This window comes from Pseudorasbora parva, chromosome 14, assembly GCF_024679245.1.
Source record: "Pseudorasbora parva isolate DD20220531a chromosome 14, ASM2467924v1, whole genome shotgun sequence".
Lineage (NCBI taxonomy): Eukaryota > Metazoa > Chordata > Actinopteri > Cypriniformes > Gobionidae > Pseudorasbora > Pseudorasbora parva.
The window spans coordinates 1,136,188-1,154,790 of NC_090185.1; the positions used below are offsets into that span (position 1 = coordinate 1,136,188).

At 44.9% G+C, this 18,603-nt stretch overlaps 2 protein-coding genes across 3 annotated transcripts in view; one reads left to right on the forward strand and one right to left on the reverse strand.

Annotated features, from left to right (window-relative positions):
* Window positions 1-11,685, reverse strand: part of apobec2a (apolipoprotein B mRNA editing enzyme, catalytic polypeptide-like 2a) — a 49,058-nt gene extending 37,373 nt beyond the window's left edge. Inside the window, exon 1 of the mRNA XM_067415177.1 lies at window positions 11,561-11,685. The gene's annotated coding sequence lies outside the window, so the exon portion shown is untranslated. The remainder of the gene's footprint in view (window positions 1-11,560) is intronic.
* On the forward strand, window positions 11,030-18,255 carry gpr37l1a (G protein-coupled receptor 37 like 1a). 2 transcript variants are annotated; one of them, XR_010897773.1, is made up of 3 exons: window positions 11,030-11,710; window positions 15,032-17,463; window positions 17,516-18,255. XR_010897773.1 is itself a non-coding variant. In XM_067415171.1 (2 exons), exons 1-2 carry the CDS (start codon window positions 11,159-11,161, stop codon window positions 15,866-15,868), a joined length of 1,389 nt encoding a protein of 462 aa, XP_067271272.1. In that variant the 5' UTR covers window positions 11,030-11,158; the 3' UTR covers window positions 15,869-18,255. The 2 variants fall into 2 exon arrangements, 1 of the variants encoding a protein (XP_067271272.1); XM_067415171.1 differs by having other exon boundaries at window positions 15,032-18,255.
* The last annotated feature ends 348 nt before the right edge of the window (window positions 18,256-18,603 follow it).

Consider the following 18,603-nt stretch of genomic DNA (forward strand, 5'->3'; position numbering starts at 1 on the left):
TACTGGAGCCACGCCAAATACACCTGTTCAACAGGTACGTGTGTGTGTGTGTGTGTGTGTGTGTGTGTGTGTGTGTGTGTGTGTGTTTAAATGTGTGCACACGTGCTAAGTTACAATCCAACTGCTATTATTTAATTAAAATAATACGTTTTAATTCAAACATCGGCTAATCCCAGCGTGATGTGTTCGATGCAGAAACCTTCAGACTGAATCATCAATACTGAGATGCTGCGTCACACACTCTATCCCACAATGCAACGCAGATACTAAAAACAACAACAACAAAACACATCTGAAATGATACTAGCAATAAACAAAAGAGCCCAACTATTGTAAATAAGGTTACACTAGTTAACATGAACTAATTATTAAAATCATATTTCTTTGTTCTATATTTGAAATTCATTGGCCAAAAATAAAAGTTTCAAAAGGTAATTTATTTTCTTTACATAAAATATAAATACACCGATCAGGCACAACATTATGACCAGTGAATAACACTGATGATCTCTCCATCACGGCTCCTGTTAGTGGGTGGGATATATTAGGCAGCAAGTGAACATTTAGTCCTCAGAGTTGATGTGTGTGAAGCAGGAGAAATGGGCAAGCGTAAGGATTTGAGCGAGTTTGGCCAGATTGTGACGGCTAGACGACTGGGTCAGAGCATCTCCAAAACTGCAGCTCTTGTGGGCTGTTCCCGGTCTGCAGTGGTCAGTATCTATCAAAAGTGCTCCAAGGAAGGACCAGTGGAGAACCGGCCACAGGGTCATGGGCGGCCAAGGCTCATTGATGACCGTGGGGAGCGAAGGCTGGCCCGTGGGGTCCGATCAAACAGACGAGCTACTGGAGCTCAAACTGCTCCAGAAGTTAATGCTGGTTCTGATAGAAAGCTGTCAGAATACACAGAGCAGCTCAGTTTGAGGCGTATGGGGCGGCATAGGGTGACCTCTGACCCCGCCGAAAGGATGGCTTACCTGGGGAACACATGGCCCCAGGATGCACTATGGGAAGAAGCGACGCCTGTGGGATGTGCTGAACAAACAAGTCCGATCTCACAACTTACACACTGTAAAGAATTTAGGTTGTTTTTTGTTGGTTTAACTTAAAAAAGTAAGTAACCTGGTTGCCTTAAAATTGTGAGTTTATTGAAATTAAAACTTTGAGTTGATACAATGAAGGAAATTAGTTTAATACATAGAAACTCAAAATATTTTTGTATCTGAACCACATAAAAAAAATGATAAATCATGAAAATAGCACTGTTTGGCATGTTTCACTGCATCATCAGAAATAAAACACACACAATTACCCAATATGCTTACAAAATCGTTTAATAATATTTTAATAAAGGTTGTCGAATCTCAAAAAATGTTCATTGTATTAACTCAACATTTTAATTTCAATGAACTCAAAATTTTAAGGCAACCAGGTAACTATTTTTCTAAATAATTTTTTACAGTGCAGGACTTAAAGGATCTGCTGCTAACATCTTGGTGACAGATACCACAGCACACCTTCAGGGGTCCATCCGTGACGGGTCAGCAACACAACACTAGGTCATAATGTTATGCCTCATCAGTGTAGTTTACAAATGTAGAATTCTTCTTCCTTTCCTTCAGTCATTTTGTTGAGTGTTTGTAATTTTCATTTGTTGTTGTTTTGTTTTTAAATATAACTATTATAGTTTTTATTAATCTGGATTCGTTTTTTCCCACTTTTATTTCTTATAGTTTTGTAATTTTATTCATTTTTTAAATGTATGTTAAATGCTGTGGTTTAAATTATAAATGAAATAGTAACAGTATGTTTATATTCATATATTTTAAAATGGAGATTGTGTTTATATTAATTATAGTTAATGATTTTTGGTAATTTTTATAATAAAGATGTTTAATGAAATTACTTGTGCAGTTTGAAAAGTTTGTACACACACACACACACACACACACACTTTATAAGTTATATTTAGTATAAGGTATAAAATGATCGAATGCATTGATGTTCATGCCTAATCAATAATGCCTCTTGAGGAATCACAGCAGAGAATCAAAACTCCACTGAGACTAAAGAATCAGGAATTCAACTCTTTATCTTCAGGAAACAATGTGAAGTTTGCCTGCAGCGACCGAACGAAACATATCAGAGTGTCTGATTATACAACACAACACCAGCCAGCTTATGTAACCGTGACACGACACACACACACACACACACACACACACACACACACACACACACACACACACACACACACACACACACTTTATGAAATACTGAATCCTGAATCAATAGATGTGGTGTTGAAGATGAATCAATACAAGAGAACCGATACTCCAGGTTCACATGATCTGGTGGTCTGGGCTGATGTTCCTAAATGTGTGTGTGTGTGTGTGTGTGTGGGCTCATTCTGGTTTCTGTGATCAGCTAATCCCCCACCAGGTTTAATTCAGGCTCGTCCCGCTGCGGGTGAAGACTGGTTTAACTGGAGTTCTCACTCTTCTGCCGGGAAACCACACATACACCTCAGGTATGAAGAATGACTGCACTCGATTAAACCAGCCAGTCATTGCAGGGTCAGAGGTCACGAGTTTCACCTCTTACACTGCGGTGCACATCGCATTCAGAGTTCATCATCTCATTCATTTGATTAGACGACAGCGCAAACACATCTTAATTACAGGAGTCATTATTGTAATTTGCCACTACACAAATTTAGCTCAGAAATGAAAACATATTTCAAGCCTTAGAAACTGCATAGCAACATGCCAACTGCCCCTCAGAATGCCTTTTTAACTGCATAGCAACACCCTGGCAACAACTAAGATGGCCTAGAAACTGCATAGCAACATGCCAACTTCCCCTCAGAATGCCTTTTTAACTGCATAGCAACACCCTGAAAACAACTCAGATGCCCTAGAAACTGCATAGCAACATGCCAACTGCCCCTCAGAATGCCTTTTTAACTGCATAGCAACACCCTGAAAACAACTCAGATGCCCTAGAAACTGCATAGCAACATGCCAACTGCCCCTCAGAATGCCTTTTTAACTGCATAGCAACACCCTGAAAACAACTCAGATGCCCTAGAAACTGCATAGCAACATGCCAACTGCCCCTCAGAATGCCTTTTTAACTGCATAGCAACACCCTGGCAACAACCAAGATGGCCTAGAAACTGCATAGCAAAATGCCAACTGCTCCTCAGAATGCCTTTGTTACTGCATAGCAACACCCTGGAAACAACTCAGATGGCCTAGAAACTGCATAGCAACATGCCAACTGCTCCTCAGAATGCCTTTGTTACTGCATAGCAACACCCTGAAAACAACTCAGATGCCCTAGAAACTGCGTAGCAACATGCCAACTGCTCCTCAGAATGCCTTTTTAACTGCAAAGCAACACCCTGGCAACAGCTAAGATGGCCTAGAAACTCCATAGCAACATGCCAACTGCCACTCAGAATGCCTTTTTAACTGCATAGCAACACCCTGGCAACAACTCAGATGGCCTAGAAACTGCATAGCAACATGCCAACTGCTCCTCAGAATGCCTTTTTAACTGCATAGCAACACCCTGAAAACAACTCAGATGCCCTAGAAACTGCATAGCAACATGCCAACTGCTCCTCAGAATGCCTTTGTTACTGCATAGCAACACCCTGGCAACAACTCAGATGGCCTAGAAACTGCATAGCAACATGCCAACTGCTCCTCAGAATGCCTTTGTTACTGCATAGCAACACCCTGGCAACAACTCAGAAGGCCTAGAAACTGCATAGCAACATGCCAACTGCTTCTCAGAATGCCTTTGTTACTGAATAGCAACACCCTGAAAACAACTCAGATGCCCTAGAAACTGCATAGCAACATGCCAACTGCTCCTCAGAATGCCTTTTTAACTGCAAAGCAACAACCTGGCAACAGCTAAGATGCCCTAGAAACTGCATAGCAACATGCCAACTGCTCCTCAGAATGCCTTTGTTACTGAATAGCAACACCCTGAAAACAACTCAGATGCCCTAGAAACTGCATAGCAACATGCCAACTGCTCATCAGAATGCCTTTTTAACTGCAAAGCAACACCCTGGCAACAGCTAAGATAGCCTAGAAACTGCATAGCAACATGCCAACTGCCACTCAGAATGCCTTTTTAACTGCATAGCAACACCCTGGCAACAACTCAGATGCCCTAGAAACTGCATAGCAACATGCCAACTGCTCCTCAGAATGCCTTTTTAACTGCAAAGCAACACCCTGGCAACAGCTAAGATAGCCTAGAAACTGCATAGCAACATGCCAACTGCCACTCAGAATGCCTTTTTAACTGCATAGCAAAATGCCAACTTCTCCTCAGAATGCCTTTTTAACTGCATAGCAAAAACCTGGCAACAACTCAGATGGCCTAGAAACTGCATAGCAATATGCCAACTACCACTCAGAATGCCTTTGTAACTGCATAGCAACACCCTGGCAACCACTTAGATGCCCTAGAAACTGCATAGCCCATAGTCCTGTAACATGCCCACTGCCACTCAAAATGCCTTTCAAACTGTATAGCAACACCCTGGCAACAACTCAGATGCCCTAGAAACCGCATAGCAACATGCCAACTGTCCCTCAGAATGCCTTTTTAACTGCACAGTAACACCCTGGCAACAACTCAGATGCCCTAGAAAATGCATAGCAACATACCAACTACCACCCAGAATGCCTTTTTTAATTGCATAGCAACACCCTGGCAACAACTCGGATGCCCTAGAAGCTGCATAGCAACATGCCAACTGCTACTTAGAATGCGTTTGTAACTGCATATCAACACCCTGGCAACCACTCAGATACCCTAGAAACTGCATAGCAACATGCCAACTGCCACTCAGAATGCCTTTGTAACTGCATAGCAACACCCTGGCAACAACTCAGATGCACAGACAACTGCATAGGAACATGGCAACTACCACTCAGAGTGCCTTTGTAACTGCATAGCAACACCCTGGCAACTAATCAGAATGCTTAAGTAACTGCATAGCAACACCCTGGCAAGTACTCAGAATGCTTTAGTAACTGCATAGCAACACCCTGGCAACCACTCTGATACACTAGAGAAACAGCAGAGCAACATGAAACCCCCAGAATGCCTTGGTAACTGCATAGCAACACCCTGGCAACCACTCAGACACCCAAGCAATTACATTGCAACATGCCAACTACCACCCAGAATGTCTTTTTAACTGTATAGCAACTCCCTGGCAATCACTCAGTCGCCCTAGAAACTACATAAACACAAACTAACAATCAAAATGCCTTGGCCACTGCATAGCAACATACTTAGCAACCACTCAGAATGCCCTAGCAATAACAACAACAAAAAACATAGCAACCACTCCGATTTGATAACTTCATTTCAACATGCTTAGTACCATTAATAAGTCATAGTAGCTGCATAGCAACACCATGGCAACCACTCAGAATGCCCTAACAACAAAAAAGAAACATGACAACCACTCAGCAGATTTAACTAATTTATTTCAACATGCTCAGTACCATTTAGAAGTCATAGTAACTGCATAGCAACACCCTGGCAACCACTCAGATGCCATAGAAACTGCATAGCAGCATGGCAACTACCACTTAGAATGCCTTTGTAACTGTATAGTAACACCCTGGCAACCACTCAGATAACCTAGAAACTGCATACCAAAATGCCAACTACCACTCAGAATGCCTTTGTAACTGCATAGCAACACCCTGGCAACCACTCAGATCTACTGGAACAGCATAGCAACAACTTGGCGACTTCTCAGACACCCAAAAAATTTCATAGCAACTCCCTGGCAACCACTCATGCAGCCACTCCGCAGAACTGCATGGCATGGCAACCAGTCTAAAGACCTTATAGCAAGAAAGCATCTTGGCAACCATTCAGACCAACGTGCAAGGTTCACAATCATTCAGATCACCTTAGTAACAGTTTTTAAAGTTGATAAGCACTAATCCTGCAAATCTCTGACTGCTCGGTTCAGAAACATTTACATTTATTCACATTTATCCAAAGCGACTTAAGGGGAGAGCAATAGAGGCAACCAAACAAACAAGGCCAACAACCTGCAAGAGCTGGAAGAAGCCTCAGGTAATCGAGCACACTACACAAACGATTTTTTTTAAAAGACAAACATAACATTTATTCGGATAGAAACATGGATGTGATTTGAGTAAAGAATGTAATGAGTGTGTCAGTGCTGAGGTAAAGGTTATCTCATCATGAGTTCAGCACACTGACCGTAAGCGCTGATCTTATGCAAAGAAACGGCGAAAACCGGCAGGTCCGGTCGAGCCTGAACACAAGAATGAAGCGGTTGGTTTGACAATAGCAGCTCGACTCTCACAAACACAAACACAATGAGTGACACACACACACTCCAACATGTAGGTGTGTGTGTTTCTTCAGGAGAACACACATGAAGATTTTTAACTCAACCGTTGCTGTGTGTCGGTCATATAATGATGTGAATGGGGAACAATTCTATAAGAGCAAAACAAACAAACATGCTTAGAGAACATGCATGGGGGTCAGCAGATAAACATCAGGCTCATTTATGGCTCAACTATCCCTTTAAGGTTTCCCATGTCACACAGCTTTATTTAATAAAAACGCTTTTATTAGTTTTATTTGGGAGAGAGCATCTGTGCCATGTGTTGCCTCAAACTCAGATTCTGCAGAATAAATCAGATCGCTTCAGTCTAGTTGAGCTTCTACAGAAGTCTGACGCTTTCACAAGAGTGCCTTTGTAGCTGAAGCTTTGTGTGTGTGTGTGTGTGTGTGTGTGTGTGTGTGTAAACCGATAGGCCATCACTCACTGACAGACGAACAATGGCCCTCCTGCACGTCACGCAGGTTATTTCAGGAACACCAGGACAGAAATAACTCAATCAATAAGTGAAGAAACACGGGTTTTTTTTCTTTCTAATTGTAGAAACGTTTATCAGCAGGTGTGTGTGTTGCAGAATAACTATTGTGTGTGAAGCGGGTGAAGAAATACTGAGGTCATGAACGATGACTTTATGTGTTCAGTGTTTGCGTTTCCTTCAAAAATAACCACAAACTTACCAATGATAGTTTTGTAGACAGGCGGGCGGATGGACAGACTGACGGATGGATGGATGGATGAACAGATGAACAGATGGATGGATGGATGAACAGATGGATGGATGAACAGATGGATGGATGGATGGATGAACAGATGAACAGATGGATGGATGAACAGACGGATGGATGGATGGATGAACAGATGAACAGATGGCTGGATGGACTGATAGATGGATGGATGAACTGATGGATGGATGGATGGATGGATGGATGGATGGATGGATGGATGAACGGATGGATGGATGGATGGATGGATGGATGGATGGATGGATGGATGGATAGATGGATGGACTGATGGATGGATGGATGAACAGATGGATGGATAGACTGACGGATGGATGGATGGATGAACAGATGGATAGATGAACAGATAGATAGATGGATGGATGAACAGATGGCTGGATGGACTGATGGATGGATGAACAGATGGATGGACGGATAGATGGATGGATGGATGGACGGACTGATGGATGGATGGATGGACTGATGGATGGATGGATGAACAGATGGATGGATGGACAGATGGATGGATAGACTGACGGATGGATGGATGGATGGATGAACAGATGGATGGATGGATGGATGAACAGATGGATGGATGGATGAACAGATGGATGGATGAACAGATAGATGGATGGATGAACAGATGGATGGATGAACAGATGGATGGATGGATGGATGAACAGATGGATGGATGACCAGATAGATGGATGGATGGATGGATGGATGGGTGGATGGATGGATGAACAGATAGATGGATGAACAGATGGATGGATGGATGGATGAACAGATGGATGGATGAACAGATAGATGGATGGATGGATGGATGGATGGATGGATGGATGGATGGATGGATGGGCGGATGGATGGATGGATGGATGGATGGATGGATGGATGGATAGACTGATGGATGGATGGATAGACTGATGGATGGATGGATGGATGGATGGATGGATGGATGGATGGATAGACTGATGGATGGATGGATAGACTGATGGATGGATGGATGGACTGATGGATGAATGGATGGATGGTTTTACCACTCATTTATCATTATTGGGTTATTTGTAATATTTGTACCCACAGTTTTTACAGAGGACCTGATTTGTCACGACACCAACTGAACAATTATCCTGCACTATAAAACAGGCTGGGTTAAAAACAACCCAAGTTGGCTTGAGAACGGACAGACCCAGAGATTGGGTTGTTTGAATGGGTCCATTTTCTGGGTTTATACAACCCAATCTCTGGGTCTGTCCGTTCTTAAGCCAACTTGGGTTGTTTTTAACCCAGCATGTTTTAGAGTGTGTATATTCATTAGAACACATGATTTATGAACACATATTATCAAACAAACATATTCCACAAACCCAAAAGCATATCTCTGACACTCTAAACCTGCGGAGTCAAAACAACACGATTGGGTTGAGAACGGACAGAACCAGAGATTGGGTTGTTTTAGGCAAACATTTAACCCAACCGCTGGGTTAAAAACAGCCCAATCTCTGGGTCTGTCCGTTTCGACTCCGCCGTTCTGAGAAAGATCAGTCCGTGAGCAGAACAACTGCTGGAGTGATGAAATCTGAACACACGTCATCATGAAACTAACACACACACATCAGAGTGTTTTCTCCAAACCTACACCTGTCCACGTTTGAAAGCTTTAGATTCTTCACGTTCAGAAGCTGGATGTGATTTCACACTCCGTTTCTCTTTTACATCTGACTGTTATGCGTTTGTTCTTCTCTTTTGTGTAATTTGTTCCTTTAAAGCGCTGTGAGATGTACATTTAAAGGCACTGCAGAAAATAAAGATGTATTATTATTATAAAATAACAGTGAATGTTCATTTAAACAGATAATACAGTGTCTCTTCTTCAACTGGACTCATTCAGTCACGCCTGAACCTGTCGTTAATATCCTTACGATTATTCACAGTTATTGCAGACGTATTACATTGGGCTTTAATAAACTTTATGAAGCTGATTTGCTGTTCTGCGGCTCCCTCTGGTGGACAACATTAGTATTCATCTCTGAAGCGCCGTCTCTGATGGACCCCTGAAGGTGTGCTGTGGTATCTGACAGCAGGATGTTAGCAGCAGATCCTTTAAGTCCTGTAAGTTGTGAGATCGGACTTGTTTGTTCAGCTCATCCCACAGACGTCGCTTCTTCCCATAGTGCATCCTGGGGCCATGTGTTCCCCAGGTAAGCCACACACACACACACACACACACCCGGCCATCCACGTGATGTAGAAGAACACGTGATTCCTCAGACCAGGCCACCTTCTTCCATTGCTCCGTGGTCCAGTTCTGATGCTCACGTGCCACTGTTGGTGCTTTCGGCGGGGTCAGGGGTCAGAGGTCACCCTGACTGGTCCATACGCCTCAAACTGAGATGCTCTGACCCAGTCGTCTAGCCGTCACAATCTGGCCAAACTCGCTCAAATCCTTACGCTTGCCCATTTCTCCTGCTTCACACACATCAACTCTGAGGACGAAATGTTCACTTGCTGCCTAATATATCCCACCCACTAACAGGAGATGAAGAGATCATCAGTGTTATTCACTATATAATGTGAATTGGTGTAAATTGCTGATTATTTTATTACTGATAATAACTACATCAAACTCAAATGTACTGATTCGTGGTATATCATGATTTAGTTAAGCAGTAATGATACATTACTTAATCACACACGGCTCTGTGAAATGCTTGATTCTGATTGGTCAATCGCTCATTCCAGCGGTGTGTTATTCCCAGATAACACACACCGCTCATCCGGGTACTGCGAGTTATCTTGACCGGTTCTACTTCTGTGCTTAACGCTGGCGCCATCTTGTGTCTTAAACAGCCGTGGGTTGCAATGGAAGACTTCAAGGCAGGTTTCCTTTATAACGTTTTAAATATGGATATTTTTCTGACACAAACGCATCGATTGGAATCAGACGGCTCTATTAACCCATCGGAGTCGTGTGGAGCACGTTATTTGACGGACAGCTGCATTTAATGGACTTCAGAAACAGCTCCAACTACTGCTGGGATTAACGTTAGCCTGGACTTTTTAAATATAACTCTGATTGTATTTGTCTGACAGAAGAATGTCATAAACACCTATAATGACCTGAGGGTGAGTAAATCATAGGCTTGGGTTCATTTTTGGCTGAACTAACCCTTTCAGCATTCATTCTCAACATTTAGCAGCAATAGATAAAGGCTTAGAGCAGAACGGAACTGTTTTTCTTCGCGGAAGCTTTGCGTAAGAGCTAATAAAATATTTAATCTCAAGACAATATTTAGTGTGTAATTTATTTGAGACGAGTAGCCGTGTAATAAGCGGGAGAGGGTGAAATATGAGGACATTACCCATGGCCCCACTTTTCAAAAGGCTTATAAATCACACAGGAGGAGTTTTAGTGAGAAAGTAAAAATGCAGAATGTTTCCTGTGATGGGTAGGTTTAGGGGCTGTGTGTGTGTGTGTGTGTGTGTGTGTGTGTGTGTGTGTGTGTGTGTGTGTGTGATGGGTAGGTTTAGGGGCTGTGTGTGTGTGTGTGTGTGTGTGTGTGTGTGTGTGTGTGTGTGTGTGTGTGTGTGTGTGTGTGTGTGTGTGTGTGTGTGTGTGTGTGTGTGATGGGTAGGTTTAGGGGCAGTGTGTGTGTGTGTGTGTGTGTGTGTGTGTGTGTGTGTGTGTGTGTGTGTGTGTGTGATGGGTAGGTTTAGGGGCAGTGTGTGTGTGTGTGTGTGTGTGTGTGTGTGTGTGTGTGTGTGTGTGTGTGTGTGTGTGTGTGTGTGTGTGTGTGTGTGTGTGTGTGTGTGTGTGTGTGTGTTTATGTCGAAAAGCATAGTTATTACTGTGTAAGTGAACACATCATGTACTGTCCACGAGGGGGCAGGTTTTACTCTGGCGTCCTTCATTAATTCACTCCAGAAGTTGTTGAGAAGTTTCCGAGATGCTCAGACTGCAGCTCTCGCTCCTCCGCAGCACATCACCTCATCTGCTCCTCACACTCTCATCATGCTGAGCCTTTTATATGCGCTGGCTTTATTCGCCGCGTCCGTCCAGGCGGACAAACGCGCGGTGGAGATGAAGCTGAGCCCGGTGGAGCCTTCATCATCCCCGCGGCTGGAGCTCTCCGCGAGCCGCCTCAGTGATGGAGACGCGCCTCACCACGCACCGCGAGTTCCCCGCGCGTCCAGATCGAAGCAACGCGACAGACGCCCGCGCACCCCTCACCCCGACGCGTTCTTCACCACACCGCGGACGTTCAACGGCTCGCTGCGCGTTCATAACCCGCTGTACCCGCTCACGGAGGAGTCGTACAGCGCCTACGCGGTCATGCTGCTGGCGCTGGTCGTGTTCTCCGTGGGCATTGTGGGCAATCTGGCGCTGATGTGTATCGTGTGGCACAATTATTACCTGAAGAGCACGTGGAACTGCGCGCTGGCCAGCCTGGCGTTCTGGGACTTCACGGTCCTGTTCTTCTGCCTGCCGGTGGTGGTCCTCAACGAGCTGACCAAGAGAAGGCTGATGGGGGATCTGTCCTGCAGGATAGTGCCGTATGTGGAGGTGTGTGAGACAATAATCAATCAATCCATTCATTAAGTCTGCTTATAAATCTAATGCCCCTGACTGGTCCTACTCGACCCACTCCGAACGGGATTCGAACCGGCGTGTGGGAAAAGTGTCAGTTCGAACCCCGCCCGGAACGGGTCGAGTAGGACCAGTCTGTCTGTCCGTCTGTTATACTATATGTTATACTTATAGAAGCTAAATTACAATGGTCCAGAAAGCATGGCAATACCTTATAAATGAGCAGCCGCATTAATGACCCGTCTTCAGTCCCAGTGTGTGTGTGTTAGTTCCTCGAGTGTATTTTCCAGCCTCCTCTTTGAAGCACCAGCTTTCCTGATTGTCATGTAAATCAGATCTCCGAGTAATTAGCGGGACTAATTGGGCCCATTAGCGTGTTGAATGAGTGTGTTCAGGGTGTTTTAAGTGTCTGTTGACCCACTTCTGCCGCCTTAACACATCTTATACGACAGATAATTAACATATTAAATGAGATGCAAATCTACCCAAAATTCTGTGTTATATATACAGTCCCTTGGGAAAAGCAACCCTTATTTTGATCACCCTTACTGACATCTGTACTAGTCATCGGATAAGATGGTCAATCATGGTACTTTAATACACACCATGGTACTATGTTTTAAAAGTACTTCAAAGAACACCGTAGGACTAACATAGCACATGTCCAAAAGAGGGGGTTTACCATAATGCCTAAAAAACATTGTACATGTGCAAAAAACTAATCAAAACATGGTTTTACCATTGTACGTTCAAAAACCTTGGCATCACCAAAAACTGTATTACCATTATATGTTTATAATATACATAGTATATTAGAACAACGTTGTACATGTCCAAAACATGCTTAGCATTACCATGGTTGACTGCATTAATACTATGGTTGGGGTGGGTTAGTGGAGGTCATGTGATCTTGACTGACGTGTGTTTGTTGACGTGTGATCTTGACTGACGTGTGTTTGTTGACGTGTGATCTTGACTGACGTGTGTTTGTTGACGTGTGATCTTGACTGACGTGTGTTTGTTGACGTGTGATCTTGACTGACGTGTGTTTGTTGACGTGTGATCTTGACTGACGTGTTTTGTTGACGTGTGATCTTGACTGATGTGTGTTTGTTGATGTGTGTTTGTTGACGTGTGATCTTGACTGACGTGTGTTTGTTGACGTGTTTTGTTGATGTGTGATCTTGACTGACGTGTGTTTTTTGACATGTGATCTTGACTGACGTGTGTTTTTTGACATGTGATCTTGACTGACGTGTGTTTGTTGACGTGTGATCTTGACTGACGTGTGTTTGTTGACGTGTGTTTGTTGACGTGTGATCTTGACTGACGTGTGTTTGTTGACGTGTGATCTTGACTGACGTGTGTTTGTTGACGTGTGATCTTGACTGACGTGTGTTTGTTGACGTGTGATCTTGACTGACGTGTGTTTGTTGATGTGTGATCTTGACTGACGTGTGTTTTTTGACATGTGATCTTGACTGACGTGTGTTTGTTGACGTGTGATCTTGACTGACGTGTGTTTGTTGACGTGTGATCTTGACTGACGTGTTTTGTTGACGTGTGATCTTGACTGATGTGTTTGTTGATGTGTGTTTGTTGACGTGTGATCTTGACTGACGTGTGTTTGTTGACGTGTGATCTTGACTGACGTGTTTGTTGACATGTGATCTTGACTGACGTGTGTTTGTTGACGTGTGTTTGTTGACGTGTGATCTTGACTGACGTGTGTTTGTTGATGTGTGTTTGTTGACGTGTGATCTTGACTGACGTGTGTTTGTTGATGTGTGTTTGTTGACGTGTGATCTTGACTGACGTGTGTTTGTTGACGTGTGATCTTGACTGACGTGTGTTTGTTGACGTGTGTTTGTTGACGTGTGATCTTGACTGACGTGTGTTTGTTGACGTGTGATCTTGACTGACGTGTGTTTGTTGATGTGTGTTTGTTGATGTGTGATCTTGACTGACGTGTGTTTGTTGACGTGTGATCTTGACTGACGTGTTTGTTGACGTGTGATCTTGACTGACGTGTGTTTGTTGACGTGTTTGTTGACGTGTGATCTTGACTGACTTGTTTGTTGACGTGTGATCTTGACTGATGTGTGTTTGTTGATGTATGTTGGCGTATGTTTGTTGACATATGATCTTGTTGACATGTGTTTATTGACGTGTGTTTGTTAACGTGTGTTTGTTGACGTGTGATCTTGACTGACGTGTGTTTGTTGACGTGTGTTGGCGTGTGTTTGTTGACATATGATCTTGTTGACATGTGTTTATTGACGTGTTTGTTGACGTGTGTTTGTTGACATATGATCTTGTGGACATGTATTTATTTACATGTGTTGACGTGTGATCTTGACTGACGTGTTTGTTGACGTGTGATCTTGACTGACGTGTGTTTGTTGACATGTGATCTTGTTGACATGTGTTTATCGACGTGTTTGTTGACGTGTGTTTGTTGACATATGATCTTGTTGACATGTATTTATTTACGTGTGTTGACTTGTGATATTGACTGACATGTTTGTTGACGTGTGATCTTGACTGACGTGTGTTTGTTGACGTGTGATCTTGACTGGCGTGTGTTTGTTGACATATGATCTTTTTGACATGTGTTTATTGACGTGTGTTTGTTAACATGTTTGTTGACGTGTGTTTGTTGACATATGATCTTGTTGACATACATGTGTTTATTGACGTGTTTGTTGACGTGTGTTTGTTGACATATGATCTTGTGGACATGTATTTATTTACATGTGTTGACGTGTGATCTTGACTGACGTGTTTGTTGACGTGTGATCTTGACTGACGTGTGTTTGTTGACATGTGATCTTGTTGACATGTGTTTATCGACGTGTTTGTTGACGTGTGTTTGTTGACATATGATCTTGTTGACATGTATTTATTTACGTGTGTTGACTTGTGATATTGACTGACATGTTTGTTGACGTGTGATCTTGACTGACGTGTGTTTGTTGACGTGTGATCTTGACTGGCGTGTGTTTGTTGACATATGATCTTGTTGACATGTGTTTATTGACGTGTGTTTGTTAACATGTTTGTTGACGTGTGTTTGTTGACATATGATCTTGTTGACATACATGTGTTTATTGACGTGTTTGTTGACGTGTGTTTGTTGACATATGATCTTGTGGACATGTATTTATTTACGTGTGTTGGCGCGTGATCTTGACTGACGTGTTTGTTGACGTGTGATCTTGTTGCCGTGTGTTTGTTGACGTGTGATCTTGTTGCCGTGTGTTTGTTGACATGTGATCTTGTTGCTGTGTTTTTCAGGTGACGTCTCTGGGCGTGACCACCTTCACTCTGTGCGCGCTCAGCATCGACCGCTTCCATGCGGTGACTAGCGTCCCGGCCCGCACGCGGCAGCTGGAGTCCTGCCAGTCCATCCTGGCCAAGCTGTCGGTGATCTGGCTGGGCTCTCTGGTGCTAGCCGGCCCGGAGCTGCTGCTGTGGAAGCTGGAGCAGGAAGTGTGTCCGCGGACGGGTCTGCCGGTGGACCGCTGTAGCCAGAACCCGTCCGCCGCGCTGCCGGACACTCTGCTCTCGCTAGTGCTAACGTACCATCAGGCCCGGATGTGGTGGAGCTTCGGCTGCTTCTTCTGCCTTCCGCTGCTGTTCTCCGCCGCGTGTCAGCTGCTCACACGGCACATCGCCGAAGAAAAACGTTTGTCGTCCACGGCGTCTCCGAAGAAGCAGCGGCACGAGCGTCAGCTAACCCGTACGGTGCTAGCGCTAGCCTCCATATACGCCGCGTGCAGTTTGCCGGAGAACGCCTGGAACATTGTGCTGGCGTCGACGGCCGTGGAAGTGGGCGTGGCTACGCAGGCTCTGCTGGCTCTGATTGGTCAGTTCCTGATGTTCGCGCGGGCGGGGGCGACGCCCATTCTCCTGCTCTGCATTTGCCGCTCTTTGGGTCAGGCGTTCATGGACTGCTGCTGCTGCTGCTGTGACGAATGTTTGCCTGATCCATCCTCCGCCTCCTCCATCTCCACCGACGCCACCGCCGTCTCCACCGCCGCCCTGGAGGAGAAGCTGAAGATCGCGCCCGCGGGGCTCGGTGATAAACTAAAGGACGCTCCGGCCGAGCTGATCATCGGAACGCCGTGCTGATCACTGATCATAGACACTGTGAATGAAATATTGTCCACCACTAACACTCTTACAGGGATAGTTGACACAAAAACCACATCCTGTCGTCATTTACTCGTTCTAGACATTTTCTTCACAGCAGATAAAAATAAAAGAAATGTGAGACAGGTGAGCTCATTCTAAAATGAAACTGACCCCATGATTTCCTAAAGTGTGACTTTATTCTCTCAGCCCAACACAATCTGAGTTATATTACATCTCCTGGCTCTTCCCAGCTTTATAATGGCAGTGAATGGAGGAGGAGATTTTGAAGGCCAAAAGTGCATCCATCCATCCATCCATCCATCCATCCATCATAAAAGTAATCCAAATTAATAATATTACCATCCGGCGTTAATAAAGGCCTTCTGAAGCAAAGCCATTCGAGAGTCTAGTTCCGGCGGAAGTAATGACGTGTGACCTCTGACCCGATGTGTGAGTGACCTCTGACCCGACGCATGACGAGCGACCTCTGACCCCATGTGCGATGTCTGACCTCTGACTCCGATGCTTGAGTGACCTCTGACCCGACGCATGACGAGCGACCTCTGACCCGACGCCTGACCTCTGACCTGACGCATGATGAGCAACCTTTGACCAGATGCGCGATGTGTGACCTCTGACCCGAAACGCGATGAGTGATCTCTGACCTGACGCATGACCTCTGACCTGACACATGACGAGCACCCTTTGACCCGATGCATGAGTGACCTCTGACCTGATGCATTACCTCTGACCTGATGCATGACGAGCAACCTCTGACCCGATGCATGAGTGACCTCTGAACTGACGCATGACCTCTGACCCGATGCATGAGTGACCTCTGACTCGACACATGACGAGCGACCTTTGACCCGATGTGTAAGTGACCTCTGACTCAGGTGAGAGTAGACGACCTGGTTAGTGACCCCTGACCTGACTCATGACGAGTCACCTCTGATGTCATGTCAACATGACGAGCGACCTCTGACCCGATGCGTGATGTGTGACCTCTGACAGGATGTGTGAGTGACCTCTGACCTGACTCATGACGTGCGACCTCTGACCTAATGCGTGATGTGTGACCTCTGACCCAATGCGTGACCTCTGACTCAGGTGAGAGTAGACGACCTGGTGAGTGACCTCTGACCTGACTCATGATGTAGGAGTAGTTTGAGCTCTGAGCCGACGCATGATGAGCGACCTCTGACCCGACTTAAACTCCTCCCACAATTCTTGTTAAAAACCCTTATTTTGGACTCCTGACTGGTGTTTTGTTTTGCTTCAGCTTCCGCGTTGATCAATATGTCAACCGTCGGTTCCAAGGTCACTCGTCACGCAGCAGGCCAGAGGTCACTCGTCATCCGTCGGGTCAGAGCTCACTCGTCATGGGTCGTCTCAGAGGTCACACATCATGTATTGCCTCAGAAGTCACTCATCATGCTTCAGATCAGAGGTCATCCTTCGGGTCAGAGGTCATTCGTCATGCGTCGGCTCAGAGGTCACTCCAGGTCAGAGGTCATCCGTCAGGTCAGAGGTCACTCATGCGTTGGGACAGAGGTCACTCATCATGGGTCGGCTCAGAGGTCACTCTTCAGGTCAGAGGTCACACATCATGCATTGCCTCAGAAGTCACTCATCATGCTTCAGGTCAGAGGTCATCCGTCGGGTCAGAGGTCACTCTTCCGCTGGACCTAGACTTGCGTAGAGCCGTTATCAGTAGCCAGTGATTATAGTTTATGAAGGTATAAAGATGGATATGCTTCAGAAGGCCTTCATTAACCCCTGGACGGAGATGGACCCATTATAAAGCTGGGAAGAGCCAGGACATTATTAATATAACTCAGATTATAATATAGCTGAGGGCGGGGTAATCATGGGGTCAGTTTCATCTTTAGCTGAACCTTTAGCTCACCGCTGGATGAGGAGATACACACAGGAAGAACAGAAACCATTTCCTGTGTCTTCCTGGTCAACGTCCAATCAGAATCCAGTTTCCCCTTGATCCAGTCCTTTATAATCGCGTCCACTTCTACACTTCAGACCCACGGAAGCATTCCAACCGTTTCTCTGTTTAATCACTAATGTTGAATGCACACACATCGTGCTGCTGGACGGACAATTACGGCAAACTTGAAACATTTTTATGCACTTAATTTCCCTCTTTTGTTGTAGAACTCAGTGTGTGTGTGAGAGTGAAATGTGTGTTTTTATGAGCTAAAGGTCATGGTGAAGATGAAATGTTGTGAAATCTGCGTCCGTGTCTCTTTAGAGACGACTTAAACACGTTAGAAATGATTATTAGATGTTAGTTGCTGAGCAGATTGGTAGAGTCAGATCTTTTGTATGTCTTTTTGTACTTGGTGTCAGCCAATAAAGGTTTGAAAGAGTCCCTGTTGTACACACTCATGTGTTTTTCTGAGTGAATCACACACACTGTCTCAGAAGAGATTTTCCTCCTACAGTAGATTCCCAGGAGGAGTCTTGGGGCCAATAAGGGCCGTATTGTTCCTGAGCCGCGGCCCCCGCGCTGAATATCAATAGCGGCCCCTGAGCGGTTGCTAGGCGACTGTCGGCATTCAGGCTCCAGACGCGACATTCTCCGGCGTCTTTCTTTCGCGGTTGCCATGGAGACGGGACGCTCGCTCGAATTTGGGTAGGGGCAAGAATGGGGCAACAAGTAATCCGGGGTAGATTAAACGCTCTGTGCTGCCACGAACCACGCAGAATGAGGTCAA

Coding starts and splice junctions, on each gene's coding strand:
- gpr37l1a (XM_067415171.1), top strand. CDS start 11,159: ATGCTGAGCCTTTTATATGCGCTGGCTTTATTCGCCGCGTCCGTCCAG. Junction 11,711..15,031: donor GGATAGTGCCGTATGTGGAG/GTGTGTGAGACA, acceptor TGTGTTTTTCAG/GTGACGTCTCTGGGCGTGAC.